At 47.2% G+C, this 17,355-nt stretch overlaps 1 protein-coding gene across 2 annotated transcripts in view; it reads right to left on the bottom strand.

Annotated features, from left to right (window-relative positions):
- The window catches only part of TRIM24 (tripartite motif containing 24), a 108,814-nt gene extending 91,988 nt beyond the window's left edge, over positions 1 to 16,826 (bottom strand). For both annotated transcript variants that reach the window (XM_062199756.1, XM_062200320.1), the window contains exon 1: positions 16,529 to 16,826. In XM_062199756.1, coding sequence (XP_062055740.1) covers positions 16,529 to 16,826 — 298 coding nt within the window. The remainder of the gene's footprint in view (positions 1 to 16,528) is intronic.
- Between the last annotated feature and the right edge of the window lie 529 nt (positions 16,827 to 17,355).

The following is a 17,355-nucleotide window of genomic DNA, read 5'->3' as shown; positions in this document are numbered from 1 at the left end:
CAGAGAGAGAAGGAGAGGCAGAGAGAGAGAGAGAGAGAGAGAGAGAGAGAGAGAGAGAGAGAGAGAGTGTCTTTCATCCGCTGGTTCACTCCCCAGTTGGCCGCAATGGCCAGAGCTGCACTGATCCAAAGCCAGGAGCCAGGAGCCTCCTCTGGGTCTCCCACGAAGGTGCAGGGGCCCAAGCACTTGGGCCATCTTCCACTGCTTTCCCAAGCCATAGCAGAGAGCTGGATTGGAAGTGGAGCAGCCAGGACCCAAACTGGTGCTCATATGAGATGCCACAGTGCCAGCCCCTAAATATTTATCTTTCAAATTCATTGTACTATACTATGAATGTTTATGGTTTACTTGTATCAGAATTTCTTTGAGAAATAAGACGATTCACAACTTGAGAGAGGAGGATACAGGGCTTAAAAAATATTTTTGAGGGGCCAGTGCTGTGCACAGATGGTTAAAACTTTGTCTGAAATGCCAGCATCCCCTATGGGTGCCAGTTCAAGTTCAGGCTGCTCCACTTCTGAGACAATCCCCTGCTAATACACTTGAGAAAGCAGCAGAAGATGGCCCAAGAGCTTGGGCCCCTGCAACCATGTGGCAAACCTTGAAGAAGCTCCTGGCTTCGGCCTGGCCCATCTTTTGCCGTTGCAGCCATTTGGGGAGTGAGCCAGATTCTCATTCTCTCTCTCTCTTCTTTTTATTTTTATTCTTCTTCTTTCTCTGCCTTTCAAATAAATAAATCTTAAAGAAAAAGCTAAAATATTTTTCAAAAAACAGATGAAAAGCAAAAATATTGGGAGAATAAGGGTGGAGTTGGGGAAAAAGCAAAAATATTAAGGCAAGTCAGTTTATTTAGTTATATTTTTAAAGATTTATTTATTATTTGAAAGGCAGAGTTAGAGAGAGACAGAGGCAGAGAGAGGGAGGGAGGGGAAGGGAGGGGAGAGGAGGGGAGGTGGAGGGAGGGGGAAGGAGATCTTCCATCCACTGGTTCATTCCCCAAATGTTTGCAATGGCTGCAGCTTGCTCCATCCTGAAACCAGGAGCTTCTTCCAGATCTCCCACATGGGTGCAGGGGCCTAAGGACTTGGGCCATCTTCTACTGCTCTCCCAGGCCTTAACAGAGAGCTGGCTCAGAAGTGGAGCAATTGAGACTCGAACCAACGCGTATATGGGATACTAGCACTGCAGGCGGTGGCCTTTCCAAATACATTACCACCTGGCTTATCTTTTTTAAAGATTTATTTAATTATTCAAAAGTCAGAGTTACACAGAGAGAGGAGAGGGAGAGGGAGGGGGGAGGAAGGAGAGGTCTTCCATCCAACGATTCATTCCCCAGATGGCTGCAACGGCTACGCTGATCGGAAGCCAGGAGCTCTCTCCGGGTCTCCCACGGGGGTGCAAGAGCCCAAGGATTTAGGCCATCTTCTACTACTTTCCCAGGCCATAGCAGAGAGCTGGATCGGAAGAGGAGCAGCTGGGACTAGAACCGGCGCCCATGTGGGATGCCGGTGCTTCAGGCCAGGGCATTAACCCGCTGTGCCACAGCATCAGCCCCTTATCTGTATTATTTTAAAAGCCAAGTATTTGAACACAGACCCTACTATTATGTACATGAGCATACTACAATACCAGGACATCTGGTACATAACAAAATCACACATTTTTAAAGAATGAAATCAATATGGAATAATATTTTAATTGTCATAAGAATCATGATCACTTCATATTATGGTCAACTAAGGCTCCAAAATGCAACGTACACTCAATGTACGTTGTCAATGTACAGTCTGTCATTAACAATAAAGGACGGCAATCGATCTCAGTCTTGTTAATCAATGAAACTTTTAGATCCACCTAACAATAGACAGAAAAGAGCCTAGGACTTGCCAGTTTGGTCACTCTAATGTTATTATGCTTGCAAATGACTATCATCTTTACTATAGCTGAGAATGAGGCTTCAAGTACTCAAATATTTCAGGCTGGTCAAGATTACAACTCCATCAGCTCTGTGCATCTCCTAAAATGAAACAAAATGCGGCAGCAATGGTTATAACTTTCTATGGAACATGGATCTCCGTGCCAGCTAACTGCATACTCAGGTGCCTGAAATGACAGTATCTATCCACTGCCACAACACTGGGAAGTCATCAAATACCAACAACCCTGATTTCTCTGGACTCATCCTTCTGTCTTTTCCTAAACTGGAGAGGAGTGTCCAACCTTGATTAGACTTCACTGGAACTACAATGTCTCTATGCTATTAACTGAAGTTGCAATCAGGTTTTATAGCTAGTTTGTATGTGCCCTACATCCTGCAACTTGGGACTCTCCAGACTGCTGAGACTGAGGGCTTAGAAGTGGACGCCATGGGGACTTTCCCAGGAACTGGGAGTGAGGTTTTATGCCAAAGGCATAATCTTTGATTCTGACAATTGCTTTAGTTAAAAAGATATTCAAACCCAGCAGTGGGCATGTGGCACAGGAGTTAGGACGCTTCTTAGGACACCTGCACCCCACACTGGAGTGCCTGGATTTGTATCTGGCTTGATTCCAACCCCAGCTTTCTGTTCAGAGACACCCTAGGAGACAGCAGGTGATGGCTGAATGCTTGGGTCTCTGCCACCCATTTGCAAGACCCAGATTGATTTCCAGGCTCCTGGCTTTGGCCTGGTCTAGCCCCTACTGATAAGGACATCTGGGGAATGAACCAGCATTTCAAATAAAATGAAAAGTACGGACATTGCAAGGCAGCAGGTTAAGGATGCCCCTTGGAATGTCACCAGCCCATACTGGAATACCAATTCAAGCGCTGGCTACTCTGCTTCTAATCCAGCTTCCTGCTGATGCATCTTGGGAGGCAGCAGATGATGGCTTAAGTACCTAGACCCCTGGCTTTGACTTGGGCCAGCCTTGGCAGCTGCAGGCGTTTGGGTAATAAACTAGTGAATAGAAGATTTCTCTTTTTCTTTTTTTATTTATTTAATTAATTAATTAATTTATTTATTTTTTGACAGGCAGAGTGGACAGTGAGAGAGAGACAGAAAGGTCTTCCTTTGCTGTTGGTTCACCCTCCAATGGCTGCCGTGGCCAGCACACTGCGGCTGGCACACCACGCTGATCCCAAGGCAGGAGCCAGGTGCTTATCCTGGTCTCCCATGGGGTGCAGGGCCCAAGAACTTGGGCCATCCTCCACTGTACTCCCAGGCCACAGCAGAGAGCTGGCCTGGAAGAGGGGCAACCGGGACAGAATCCAGCACCCCGACCGGGACTAGAACCCGGTGTGCCAGTGCCGCAAGGCAGAGGATTAGCCTGTTGAGCCACGGCACGGGCCAAAGATTTCTCTTTTTCAAGTAGATGCAAATAATAAACATGTTTTAAAAATCCACAAACCTATTTATCCAAGCACATATAAATTATGTTGAATTTGTAAGGGAAAATTTAGAAACAGGGTCTGCATGGGGCTGGCGCTGTGGCACAGTAGGCTAAGCCTCTGCCTGTGGCACCAGCATCCCATATGGGTGCTGGTTCATGTCCTGGTTGCTCCTCTTCTGATCCAGTCTGGGAAAGCAGTGGAAGATGGTGCAAGCCTGTGGGTACCTGCACCCATGCGGGAGACCTGAGGAAACTCCCGGCTCTGAGTCAGCTTAGCTCTGGCTGTTGCAGCTACCTGGGGAGTGAACAAGGGGATGGAAGACCTTTCTGTCTCTCCCTCTGTAACTCTACCTCTCAAAATCTGTAAAAAAAAAAAAAAAAAAAAAAAAGAAAGAAAGAAAGAAAGAAAGAAAGAAAAGAAAAAGAAAAAGAAAAAAGAAAAGAAAGAGGGTCTGCAGTACAGAAATCCCATTATGGCTACGGCAGCCACACGCAGTTTGATAGATTATACAGTAGAAGGAAACTCCTGGCTCCAGGGAAAGGAAGGATTTAAGGAAGTCTGCATTCCATTTCCAAAGGCACATAGTCCTTGGTGCAGCACATGCAAGAGGGCACTTCTTTTAACCCACACAAATGCACTGTTTTGGCTTGTGGCAGCCTCGAGTCCTCCCCGCAAGAGCCAATGTGAAATGCAGCCATCTAGCACGCGTGTCTGACAGTGCCAGTCTACTTACCAAGTATTTTAAAGCTTAACTTCTGAGAAGAAGGTCTAACGCTTTCCCTCACCCCAGTGAATTACATTTTACTGCATAATGTGGCACATATTCCATTTTTGGCAACTACTAGTCTAATATACATTGAAAATGTAGGAGTAAAATTAGAGAAATGGGTCAAGGATACAGGAACAAATGTGATAGACTTGTGCATCTAGGTGACAGTTTAACGTGGAAAGGCCACTAAGAAAACTTCTAAAATATGAACCAATATTTGCAAAGTACCCACATCTGAGTATACAAAGACACAATGCAATTAAAAAAGTCTTCTGGTATCAAACTTTCTCCCAGGATAGAGTAACTAACTAGTACAGAAACAAGTTTTTCTGCCATGAATTACTACACAAAACTTGGCAAAAAATACATGAGGTAACTGTTTTCAGGTAGTAGGTAACAGTTAATGCAGTAAGTGGTGAACTACAATGATGTCTCTATTGTCTAAGTGGGAACTGCTCTGACCAAGGCACCAGGAGCTACCGCCAAAGCAGAACACAGCTAAGGAGCCGGAGAGAATGTGGGACTATGTACCAGATGGAATATATAGGGCAAAGCACTGGAGAAAAGGAAGCTCAACAGAGGAAGGGTGCCAAGTGAGTTCTGCCAAGTCCTTGGCTAAAGGCTACCACGCATGTGTAGAGAGAGACCAGGGGAAGTTTACCAAAGACAGCAGCTGCTAAGGGATTGAAACAGGAGCAAAGATACTGGGAGCCAAGCAGGAACAAAGAGAAACAGGAAGATGGCAGTTGTAAATCTACCATACCAAACACAGTGCAAACTGAATAAATAATTAAAAGCAAAAATTGATAGCCTAGATGAAAAAGCAAGACAACTAAATGCTATTTACAAAAGACACTTTAAATATGTACATTAAAAGCGAAAGTATGAAAAAAAATACCAAACAGATAAGAAAACTGGCATAGTAGCATTATCACACAAAGTGCAATTCAAGACAAAGCAGTCACAGCACAAAAGACAAAGGAGGCCATTTCATAATGTTAGAGAGCAGGAAAGACATCAGGAACACCGCAAACAAAACCAACCAAATTAAAGAATCCAGAGGGGCCAGTGCTGTGGCACAGTGGGTTAAAGCCCCGGCATCCCATATGGGCAACGGTTCAAGTCCCAGCTGCTCCTCTTCTGATCCAGCTCTCTTGCTATGGCCTGGGAAAGCATCCGAAGATGGCCCAAGTCCTTGGGCCCCTGCACCCACATGGGAGACCCAGAAGAAGCTCCTGGCTCCTGCCTTCAGATCAGCTTAGCTCTGGCTGTTGCAGTCATTTGGGGAGTGAACCAGCAGATGAAAGAACAACCTTGCTCTACCTCTCTGTCTTTCAAATAAATAAAATGAATCTTTAAAAATAAAAGAATCTAGAGACATCAATCACAACTGATGATGACATAGTCAACAAGCTAGACAACATGCTGAGCCATAATGTGTCTCAAAAACTTCAGAGGAGGGGCTACTGTGGTGGCATAATGGGTTAAGCTGCTACCTGCAATGCTGCCATCCCCTAAGGGTACTGGTTTGAGTCCCCAGCTGCTCCCTGCTAATGAACTTCAGAATGCAAAAGATGGCCCAATTGCTAAGTCCCCTGTTACCCACATGGAAGACCTGGAAGAAGCTCCTGGCTCCTGCCTTTGGACTGATCCAGTACTGGCTGTTGTGACCATCTCAGCGGTGAAACAGCAGATCTACCTCTCCCTCTCTCTTAACCCTGGCTTCCAAATAAATAAATATTTATGGAGTGATGGTGGTGCAGTGTTGCGAGGCCACAGCCTGGGACGCTGCCATCCCTTATGTGCACTGGTTCAAGTCCCAGCTACTCCACTTCTCATCCAGCTCCCTGGTAGCCTGGGTGTTTGGGACCCTGCCACCCATGTGGAAGACCCAGGTAGAGTTCCTGGCTCCTTGCTTCAGCCTGGCCCAACCCAGGCCTCTGCTGTCATTTGGGGAGTGAACCAATGGATGGAAGATCTCTCGGTCTCTCTCTGTAACTCTACCTTTCTAGTAAATCTTTAAAAAAAATTAATAATGGAGTATTATGAGCAAATTTATGCCATTAAATGTTACAATTTGATGAAATGGAAAATTTCCTTCAATTTATTAAAGTGAACTCAGTTTTGCTCTCCAGTGCCTCTTGGCCACTAAGAGTGGCCCCCCTACTTTTCTGCCTGCACAATGGCTACCTAGGGCTACTCCTAACACATGCTTTTCTCTGCAGCTCTGGCCTGCGGATTTCTCACACATGACTCCCGGCCTGCTCTCTGCCTGGTATGGACTTCCCAGCTCACTTAAAAAAAAAAAAAAAAAAAGATTCATTTGAAAGGCAGAGTTACAGAGATGGGGGGGGGGGGTGTGTGCAAGCACGAGAGTGCTCTTCCATCTGCTGGCTCACTCCCCAGATGGCCACAACAGCTGGAGTTGTGCTGAGCCATTTGGGATGCTGGCATTGCAGGCAGCAGCCTTACCCACCACAGCGCCACCCACCCCCCCAGTTCACTTTTCTAAATCTCTTCTCCCTCTTATAAAAGCCCTCATCTTCCCGTGTATTTCTCTCACTCTAAATAAATGTTAAACCTTAAAAGAAAAAGTGAATTCAAGGAGAAACAGGCTATGGGAAAATCTTCACTGTATGAAAGATGCTGAATTCCTAATCAAAAAACTCCTATAAAGAAAACTGCAAGCACAGGTGGATTCACTGGTGAATAAATACTTAAAGACAAATATTAACTTTACAGAAAGCCCTTTCAGAAAATAGAGATGGAGGAAACATTTCCTATAATATGTTGAGGAAACTGTTGCCTTGATAACCGAAACGAGATAAATATAAGGATATTTTATGGTCAGAATTCTTCAAGAATAGAACAAAAAATTCTTAAAATAGCAGCAAATTAAATCCAACAGTATATCAGACAAAGGTTAACATACCATGACAAAGTGAGGTATAGCTCAAGCATACCTCCTGGGAGGGAGGCAGGAGGAGGCAGAGGGAGGCAGAGGGAGAGAGGGAGAGATTGGGACTTCCACCCACTAGTTCACTCCCCAAATGGCCACAATGCCCAGGCTGGGCCAGGTTGAAGTCAAGGGGCAAGAGTTTCATCCAGGTCTCCCACGTGGGTGGAAGCCCAAGGACTTGGGCCAGATTTTGCTACTTTCCCAGGAGCATTAACTGGGAGCTGGATTGAAGTGGCGCAGTTGGACTTGAACTCACACCCATTCGAGATGCCAGCATTGCAGGCAGCAGTTTAACCCTCTATGCCAGCCCTTGTAATTCTTATATTAACAGTAAAAAAGGAGAAAAACCATAGGATCACTTTCACTACATACAGAAAAACCATGACAAAATTCATCATTCATGATAAAATGTATCAGTATACTAGGAATAGAAGGGAACTTCTTCATTTTGGTAATGGGCATTTATTAAAAACAAACTAACACAACCTGACACTGGCATCTTTGCTGGAGTCACAGTGAACGGGGAACTGCTTCAGGGGCATCACGATCAGTCGGCATCGAGCTCCAAAGCAAGAACTTCAAGATCTCCTTTGACAGCCACTTCCCAATCAGAACTGCCTGGACTCCCTGCTGCAGAAAGGCCATGACCTCTGTGAACAAGAGGTACCTGCCTGGCCCACATCCTGGGTTTCAATCTGGGCAGACCTGCGGGGTGAAGGCCTATTTCCTGGGAAGATTTCAACTGACCCCCACTCTCTTCCTCTCCCTCCTCTGTCCCAGGATGGTAAAGGGAGACCTGAATACACTGTGATCCCTGTCCTGGGATCCTGAATAATGAATGACTTAGTAAGACAAAGACATCTTTCTCATTTAGTATTCAAACCCAGCTACTCCTCAACATTATACTGGAGGTAGTACAATAAGGGGAGAAAGACATAAATGATAAAGAATATAAAGAAGGAAATTTTTCTCTAGTCTTACACAAGAAATCCTAAGGATTCTACCAAACAAATAACAAAACTAGATTTAATAATCAAATTTAGTGAGATAATGGGATATACAATCAAACATAGTTCAATACTCATGTACTAACACACACAACTGTAAATAACATTTTTAAAAACACCATTAAAGGGGCAGGCATTTGGCACAGCAGTTAATACACTGCTTGGAATGCCCACATCCCATAGAGTTCCTGGATTCAAGTCTTGGTTCCATTCTCAATTCTAGCTTCCTGCCAATAGAAACCCTGGGAGGCAGCAGGAGATGGCTCTAATGATTGGCTCCTTGCCACTCATAAGCAGAGACTGGGATTGAGCTCGGAGTTCACTTGGAGTGAACCAGGGATGGAAGGTCTGCCATAATTTTTTTTAAAAGATTTATTTTATTTATTTGAAAGACGGAGTTACAGAGAGAGGTAGAGACAGAGAGAGAAGTCTTCCATCCACTGGTTCACTTCCCAAATGGCCACAATGGCCGGAGCTGCACCAATCCAAAGCCAGGAGTTTCCTCTGAGTCTCCCAGGTGGGTGCAGGGGCCCAAGGACTTGGGTCATTCTGCATTGCTTTCCCAGGCCACAGCAGAGAAATGGATAGGAAGAGGAGCAGCCGGGATTAGAACAGGCACCCATATGGGAGGGATGCTGGCCCATTTCAGGCCAGGGCTTTAACACAGTGCCACAGCACCAGCCCTCTCTGCCATCAATTTTTTTAAAAAAATTTTTTTAAATATTAAGCATTATTATAAAATATTTTAAGTGATTTAAAGATTAAGCAAAAATGCTACAGTGAAAAACTACAAACACAGATAAAGGTTCAATACTGTTAACATTGTAACCAAGGGAGTAGGATTTAAGGGGGGAGGGCATAGTACCTGGAGGGTGGAGAATCTGAAACATTGTACTCCTTTGAGCTCGTTTTTCAGACATCGCCCAGGAAGGTTTATCTTGAAACATTGTACTGGGAGCAGGTCAGACCACCAGGAGCAAGGAAAGTTGCAAGTAACCAGGCCAAGTCAGATTTCTGAACATACTGTACCCCCTGCTCACCCACCTTTCCTACTTTCTCCATGTAAACTGCAAGCACCAAGGGCCCTCCTGCTCCTTTTCTATCTCCTGGACACTTTTAATCCTGCTATAAAAGCCTAGGCAGGGCCGGCACTGTGGTGTAGTCAGCTAAGCCTCCACCTGCGGCACCAGTATCCCATATGGTGCCAGTTCAAGTCCCGGCTGCTCCCCTTCCAATCCAGATCTCTGCCATGGCCTGGGAAAGCAGCAGAAGATGACCCAAGTGGGTGGGCCCCTGTACCCACCATGAGAGACCCGGAAGAAGCTCCTGGCTCCTGACTTCCGATCAGCTTAGCTCTGGCTGTTGTGGCCATCTGGGGAGTGAACCATCGGATGGAAGGCCTGTCCCCCTCTCTGCCTCTGCCTCTCCTCTCTCTGCGTAACTCTTGACTTTCAAGTAATAAATAAAATAAATCCTTAAAAAAACATAAAGCTTTCCAGCTTGAGGCTGATGATTTGGTGATACCAAATGTATGAAAACCCCTTGTGTCTGCTAAGATCATTCTTCCCAGATTGGCATCTAGACTCAATGCAGTTTTGATCAAAACTACAGCCATCTTCTGTGTCGAAACTGACAAGCCAAAGTGTAAAAAAAAAAAAAAAAAAAAGCAAAGAACTTCAAAAAACTAAAAATTTTTAAAGAACAAAATTGTACAATTTCAAAATTTGCTAAGAGAAGCCATAATAAAAACTATGGCTTAGCTAAACAGGTTCATCAATAGAGCAGAACACTGAGTTTAGAAATAGACTGTACCTACATCACAGTAATATAATTCAGCACTCTTTTTTTTTTAAATAAGTGTTGCTTTAATATATGGTTAAAGTCACAACCTCTACATAGCACACACACACACACACGCACACACAAACCCATCTCAAATGATTACAGAGCAGATCTTTGGCCTAGCAGTTGCAACCACCGTATCAGAATGCCCCAGTTCAAGCTCTGGCTCTGCTCCGGATTCTTGTCGCCTGCTCCTGCACACCCTGGGAAGCAGCAGGTGATGGCTCAAGTAGTTTGAGTCTCTGCCACCTACATGCAGTTGCTGGCATTTGGTGAGTACCAGCGGATGGCAGCTTGCTTTCTTTCCAAAAAATAAATACATATTCTTTAACTGTTGATACATGACTTAATTTCATAAATCTCCAAAAGACTTAAACCAAAAAGTGACCTCCCCAAAAAAAGATTTAAGAATGGCCATTAAGCACAGAAAACTATGCTTGTCATTATTCAGCAGGAGGAGTTACAACCATTAAATATGCTTGCACATAAAAGACCAAAAATAGCCAAACAGACAAGAAAGCGAGCCAATGGACTGCTGGGGTATGAAGGGACTCAACCACTGTAAAACATACATGTACCAACCAGACAAAAACATCCCAAGGAAATGAAGACACAGCCATTTCAAGACTTGCCTGCAGAGGCCTGCTAGCCAGCAGCCTGCCTGTAGTCTCCTTATCCACAGGGGGTACACGAACTGGGTAGCACCAAACCCACAGTGCTTTCTCATATATACACACACACACTATAACAAACTATATATACACAACATATATAATATATATACACACACACACACTATAATAAACTTGAATTTTTAAATAAGGCACAGTGAGAGACTACCAACAATAAATTAACAATATACTGTAGTAGAGCAGGCATTTACTTAGAAGTTAAGGTGATCAGAACACCTAGGTTCCACCCTGACTCCAGTTCCCTGCTAACACAGACCCACAGGGGCAGGGTGTCATCTCCTAGCCCCAAGCCCCCAGTCAGGGGTTCACTGCAGGCATCTGGAGAGTGAGCAAGTGGATAGGAGCTCTCTCAAATAAACAGAAAAAATTTTAAAAAGCCACATGAATGTGATCGCTCTCAAAGTATCTTAGTATACTGGATTTACCCTTCTTGTGATATGGTATAATACAGTGCCTACCTGATGAAGAAGAAGGGAGGTGAATGGTGTGTGCATTGTGATGTACTATTAAGCTGCCTGATCAAATGTCATGACAGTCCATCTTAACACTGAGCAAGCCTACTAAGTGACTAACAGGCAGGTACCCTTATGCAGCATGTATACACTGGACAAAAGAATGATTTGAGTCCCAGGCTGGATTTCATTACACTACTCACAATAGCATCAATGTATTTCAGGGATCCTCCATTTAATAGTTTTGGACAGTGGCTTCCCAAGGGTAACAAAATGAAAGAAAAACTAAGGAATAGCTGCCATCCCCAGAGAAATGACAGATTACATATGGAACTGGTACAGTAACACAGACCAACCTCAAACACTAGTAATCCTTTGCCATTAAGTCATGATTTGCACCTTTTTGCCAAGAACCAAAAGAAGAAATTAGCTCGAAGAATGTAGTTACGTATCTTGTAAACTGCCAGTTCAAAAAGAAGTCTTAGCAAACCAATGGATTTTTGTGGTTTGACAGGCAGAGTGGACACAGAGAGAGCCAGAAAGGTCTTCCTTTGCCTTTGGTTCATCCTCCAACGGCCGCTGCGGCCGGCACACCGCACTGATCTGAAGCCAGGAGCCAGGTGCTTCTCCTGGTCTCCCATGTGGGTGCAGGGCCCAAGGACTTGGGTCATCCTCCACTGCACTCCCGGGCCACAGCAGGGAGCTGGACTGGAAGAGGAGCCACCGGGACAGAACCCAGCACCCCGACCGGGACTAGAACCCGGGGTGCCGGCGCCACAGGCGCCAGCCTAGTGTTTTATCCACTCTGGACAAATAGAAAATAATTAGAAAAGCAGGCTCTCAGTATTCTTTAAAAACTGTTCTTTAAGAGGCCGGCATTTTGGCACTGTGGGTTAAGCCACCATCTGTAACGCCAGCATTTGGTGCTGGTTCATGTCCCGGCTGCTCCACTTCTGATCCATCTCCCTGCTAACTGCTTGGGAAAAGTTAACAGGATGGCCCAAGTAATTGGGACCCCGTACTCATGTGAGAGAACTAGAAAAAGCACTTGGCTTCAGTCTGGCCCAGCCCAGGCTGTTGCAGCCACTGGGGGAGTGAACCAGCTGATCGAAGATCTGCCTAGCCCTCTCTGTAACTCTGCCTTCCAAATAAATATATACATCTTTAGGCCGGCACTGTGGCTCACTAGGCTAATCCTCCGCCTGCAGCACCGGCACACCGGGTTCTAGTCCCGGTCAGGGTGCTGGATCCTGTCCCGGTGGCTCCTCTTCCAGTCCAGCTCTCTGCTGTGGCCCGGGAAGGCAGTGGAGGATGGCCCAGGTCCTTGGGCCCTGCACCCGCATGGGAGATCAGGAGGAAGCACCTGGCTCCTGGCTTTAGATAAGCGCGGTGCGCCGGCCGCAACGCACCAGCTGTAGCGGCCACTTGGGGAGTGAACCAATGGAAAAAAGAAGACCTTTCTGTCTCACTGTCTAACTCTGCCTGTCAAAAAACAACAACAACAACAACAAATATACACACACACATATCTTTAAAGATAATTGTTACTTAAGAGTTTGCTACCCTTAGGCTGAACAGTATGCCCATACCACAAAATACGATAATGTTGTAACATTTCTCCAAGATCAGTTTGTCTTCTGATGTAATGTACCCAAAGAAAATACATTTTTTAGAGCTCTTGCCTCTTTCCTAGATACAACCATGTGCTAAGAAAGTGAAAATGGCAGTCAAGACTGAGACAGTAATCCAACATGAGGCTGTGATGACTGGCTGCAGCCTTAGAAAAGGGCAGCTCAGACCAAGCTGTAGACAACGTTCACCAATGGGGCTTGGTGGCTAACAAAACTGTCTAAGCATTTGTATAAAGTATACTTTTTCTGCTGTAATACATTAGCTTTTTTAAAAAAAAAAAATCCACTTGAAAGGCAAAGTGACAGAGAGAGACGGAGAGACACAGAAACAGATCTTCCATCTGTTGATTCATGGCTCCAATGGCCAGGGCTGGGTCAGGCTGAAGTCAGGAGCCCAGAATGCCATCTGGGTCTCCCGCATGGATGGCAGGGGTCCAGGCACTTGGGCCATTTTCCACTGCTTTCCCAGGCACATTAGCAGGGAGCTGGAACCTGAACTGCCACTCTAAGGCATGCAGGAGTTGCAAGCAGTAGCTTAACCCACTGCTCCACAACTCCTGTCCCTATTCCTTTTTATGAAAAATTATGATGCTGACTTGTCTAAGGAAAGTATGTGCTAGGAAGGATTATTTTATTTGAATTTTATTTAGGATAACAAAAGGTACACAAAAAACATTTTTATGGAAAAGGAAACTGGTTCTGGTAGTGCTGAAAACCATTCCAAACTCTGAATTCTCAATTTTCTGAATACAATTCTCTTACGACCAACCGTATTTTGGAATATAATACTGCCTGAGCTTAAAGCAGTACTAGGGTTTAATATTATACTATAGAATCAAGAAACTATGCAAGATTAGGTAGAATCAGACTCTCTGGAGGGAGGGACCTAGAAATCTAATAATAATAATAAGATCAAGTGATTTTAGTAGTGCTAGTATAACACCACTGTCTAAATTACAACAGATTTGACCTCAACAAACCTGTTTTGTTTTAACTACAGTATGCACACACACACATATACATAAGTATACACACATAAACATAATTACTTGCCAATATTGAATACTACAAAGATTTTACACAAAAACCCAGAGTTCAGACTTGGCACTTAAGTAGTAAGACACTTCAACACTTGCTCTTCACTCTTCACAAGAAGCTACAGGACTGTCAAGAGCTAAGCAGAGGGCCAGCCGTGGTGTGGTGGGTATAGCCGCTGCCTGCACTGCAGGCATCCCTGATGGGTGCAGTCCCAGCTGCTCCACTTCTGATCCAACTCCCTGCTATATGTGCACCTGAGAAAGCAGTGAACAATGGCGTAAATCCTTGGGCCCTTACACCTGCGTGGAAGACCAGGGAGAAGTTCCTGGCTTCAGATGGGCTCAGCTCCAGCTGCTGCGGCCGTTAGGGGAGTGAACCAGCAGACAGAAGACCTCTCTGTCTCTACCTCTTTCTGTAACTCTTTCAAATAAATAAATTAAAAAGCTAAGTGGAGTTTGGTTCCCACTCTCTCTCCCCACCATTCCCAATTACCTGCTTATCCCTGTAGACACCATTCAACACAGGATACCTACACTTACAAATTTATTAGAATGAAAAAAGAATGGAGCTGATCAAATGATTAACTTAGGAAAGTACTGTCAAAATAAACTCAGTTTGGCTAGTGTTAAAACAGGAGAGGTTAAAGGAGAAAATAAGTCAACAAGATTCAGGATAGGATCTCCAGCGTATAAAAGACAACCAATTTTTAGAGGTGCATTTATAAGTAGAATTTCTTAATTTTTTATACTTAGCTAAAGACCTTATCTTGCAATCTAAATGGTTCCTTTAAACTCTTTACAGTACAAAAAAATCGGAGACTAGAATGACAGTTTGACAAGTCTGAAATTCCTAAGTTGTCTCAGAGCTTTATTATTCCTGTTTTCATTCATTCAAGTCCAAGTAAAACAGCCAAGAACACAATAAATTTTGTTTAAAATTATGCAAAGTCAGATCTTAGTTCGCTTCTATAGTTAAAAAATAAGTCAGCTCTCTGAATCTGTGGATTCAACTAACCTCATGGAAAATACTCAGGAAAAAATCGTACTGAACATATACATACTTACTCATCACTACTCCCTAAACAACAGATTATAATAACTACTTACACAGCACTTGCATGGTATCAGGAATGAAAATAATCTAGAACCGATTTAAAGTATACAGGGGGCTGTGTGTATATGTATAGTTTATACACAAATTCTACTACATCATCTTATGAAAGGAACAATCTGAAAAATTTTATCTAGAGGGATCTAGGAACCAATTCCTCCACAGATAGAAAGGAGCATTGTAAGAAACTTTAAAATGTGTGTAAGAAATTAGAAATAAGACTTAACCGCCACCTGCATTAATGGTCCAACAGGTGGGCCGCTCTGAAGAACAGCAGCCCAGTGGCCAGCTAACGAAGCAGCCTCCCAGCTTCATGGACTCGAGGGTCAGAGACAAAGAGCGGTTTATCACCTCCTCACACAAGTGGCATCAACATTTTTGCAATTGTTCCCAGAGTTCCAGTTCCCACAAGGCACCTGAGGAAGCTACCTGACACCTACACGGGCAGTGAGCTGGGTGACAGGAGGGGAACCCTCATCTTCGTGATGGGCTGCAGAGGCAGACACTGTTACACTGGACACGGGCAGGCCTGCCCTCTGCTCTGATGCACACCACCTCCTTCTTCAAGGCTGCGCCTTACACAGCACCCTTGAAAAAACAAAGAGCAGGACTCGCTAGCAAGAGTGCACAGACCAAGCCACGGAAAACTGTCCCCGACAGACGCTGTTCCCAACACACAGCTGACTAACCCTAAGACCACAGTCTCGGTAAGGCATCAATGTCATACACCCCTGGTCTAGTGCTATCATTTAATCAGCATGCTATTTCTGATTAAATCAACTGTTCCTCTAAAAAAGCATGAATTAGAAAGTATTTCCCTGTTTCAGTTACTCTGTGCTTTTTAAAAGGAGGAGCTCAAATATCTGCAGCATTAAAATGTAAAGACCTCAAACGGTCTACTACAATCCCATGCATACTTTAGCCACTTTTAACGTTTCTAACCTGTTAAGGACAGCGACGGGAGCTACCTGTCAAAGTCACCAAACACGGTAAGGAACACCACGAAGAGGAGTAACTTACACGCTGCTGTCTACAAATCACAAGAAAATCCCGGACTCAAAATTCACTTTCTATTTCTCATCAGCGCTTTCGCGAGAGACAGCAAAACGCCGTCTCGGCTCCTTTGTCCCCAGGAGAGGGGCGAGAGGCCTGGGGCCTCATTAAGGTAAGGAACCCAAAACAGGCGCGATAGGAAACAGACGGCCTGCAGTCTGCAATCAATCATCAAACCACTCTCCATCACTGGATCTTCGTCCTCCCCCTCCCCCAGCGCAAATAACGCGCGTACACCCGCGCTGATTGGGATCAGATGGACCCGGACAAAGCTGGGCGCTAGCAGCAGGCCCCAGGGCCCCCGCCCCAGCGCGGCGACCCCCGCCAGGGCCCCCGCCAGGTCCCAGGGCCCCCAGCCCCGGCCCGGCGACCCCCGCCAGGCCCCAGGGCCCCAGCCCCGGCCCGCCGACCCCCGCCAGGCCCCAGGGGCCCCAGCCCCGGCCCGGCGACCCCCGCCAGGTCCCCAGGGCCCCCGCCCCGGCCCGCCGACCCCCGCCAGGCCCCAGGGCCCCCGCCCCGGCCCCGGCCCGCCGACCCCCGCCAGGCCCCAGGGTCCCCGCCCCGGCCCGCCGCCCCCGCCAGGCCCCGGCCCCCGCGCTCACCCTGCGTGGCGAACGGCGACGCGCCGCTGACGGGCGGCGGGGTCTCGGCCGAGCCCAGCATGGGCGCGGGCAGCATGAGGTAGCGCTGCGGCGCCGGCAGGCAGCGCTGGCAGAACGAGTGCAGGCAGGGCAGCAGCTTGGGCGCCCGGCTCTGGATGTTCTGGCGGCACACGGCGCAAGTGTCCAACAGGTTGAGGCGGGCCGCCTCGCCGCCGCGCTCCGAGTCCGGGCCCTGCCGGCTCTCGGCCTCGTTCTCGCCGCCGCCGGCCGCCGCCGCCTTCTCCACCGCCACCTCCATTGTCCTGCCCGCCGCGGCCGCCGCGCGAGGGGGAGCGCGCTCGCCCGCCGCCCCGGCCTCCGCCGCCGAGGCCGCTCGCTCGGCGCGCCGGGCGGAGGGCGCCGCTCGGGCCCGGGGACCCGCCTCCCGGCGGCGCGGCCGGAAGCAGGGGATCTGTCAGCGGGCGCCGCGCCTCAGGCCGCCGAGGCTGCTCCGCGGCCGCGTCGCCAACCGCCGCGGCGCTCGCCGAACCCGCCCAGCCCGCCTTTCTCCCCGGCCGCGGGGCCCGCCCTCTCCCGGCGACCGCGGCGACGACGGACAGCGCGCCGCCCAATCGCCGCCGCGCCTGGCCGGGGGGCGGGGCCGGGGGCCGCGAGGCCCGCGGGCCGCGGCGGGAGGCCGGGACGCGGGGGGGCGGAGCCCGCCCGGCCCCGCCCCGGGCCCGAGAACCACGGCCTCTGATTGGGCGTCCGTGTGTGTTGCTCTGCTCTGGCAAGATGAAGGGTCCGTTTGTTAGCGACCGGACGCCTAATTCGGCCCGCTGGTGTTG

The sequence above is a fragment of the Lepus europaeus genome, chromosome 1 (genome assembly GCF_033115175.1).
Source record: "Lepus europaeus isolate LE1 chromosome 1, mLepTim1.pri, whole genome shotgun sequence".
NCBI lineage: Eukaryota > Metazoa > Chordata > Mammalia > Lagomorpha > Leporidae > Lepus > Lepus europaeus.
The sequence above is the reverse complement of the archived record's forward strand: the minus strand, read 5'-3'. Positions and strand labels throughout refer to the sequence as shown.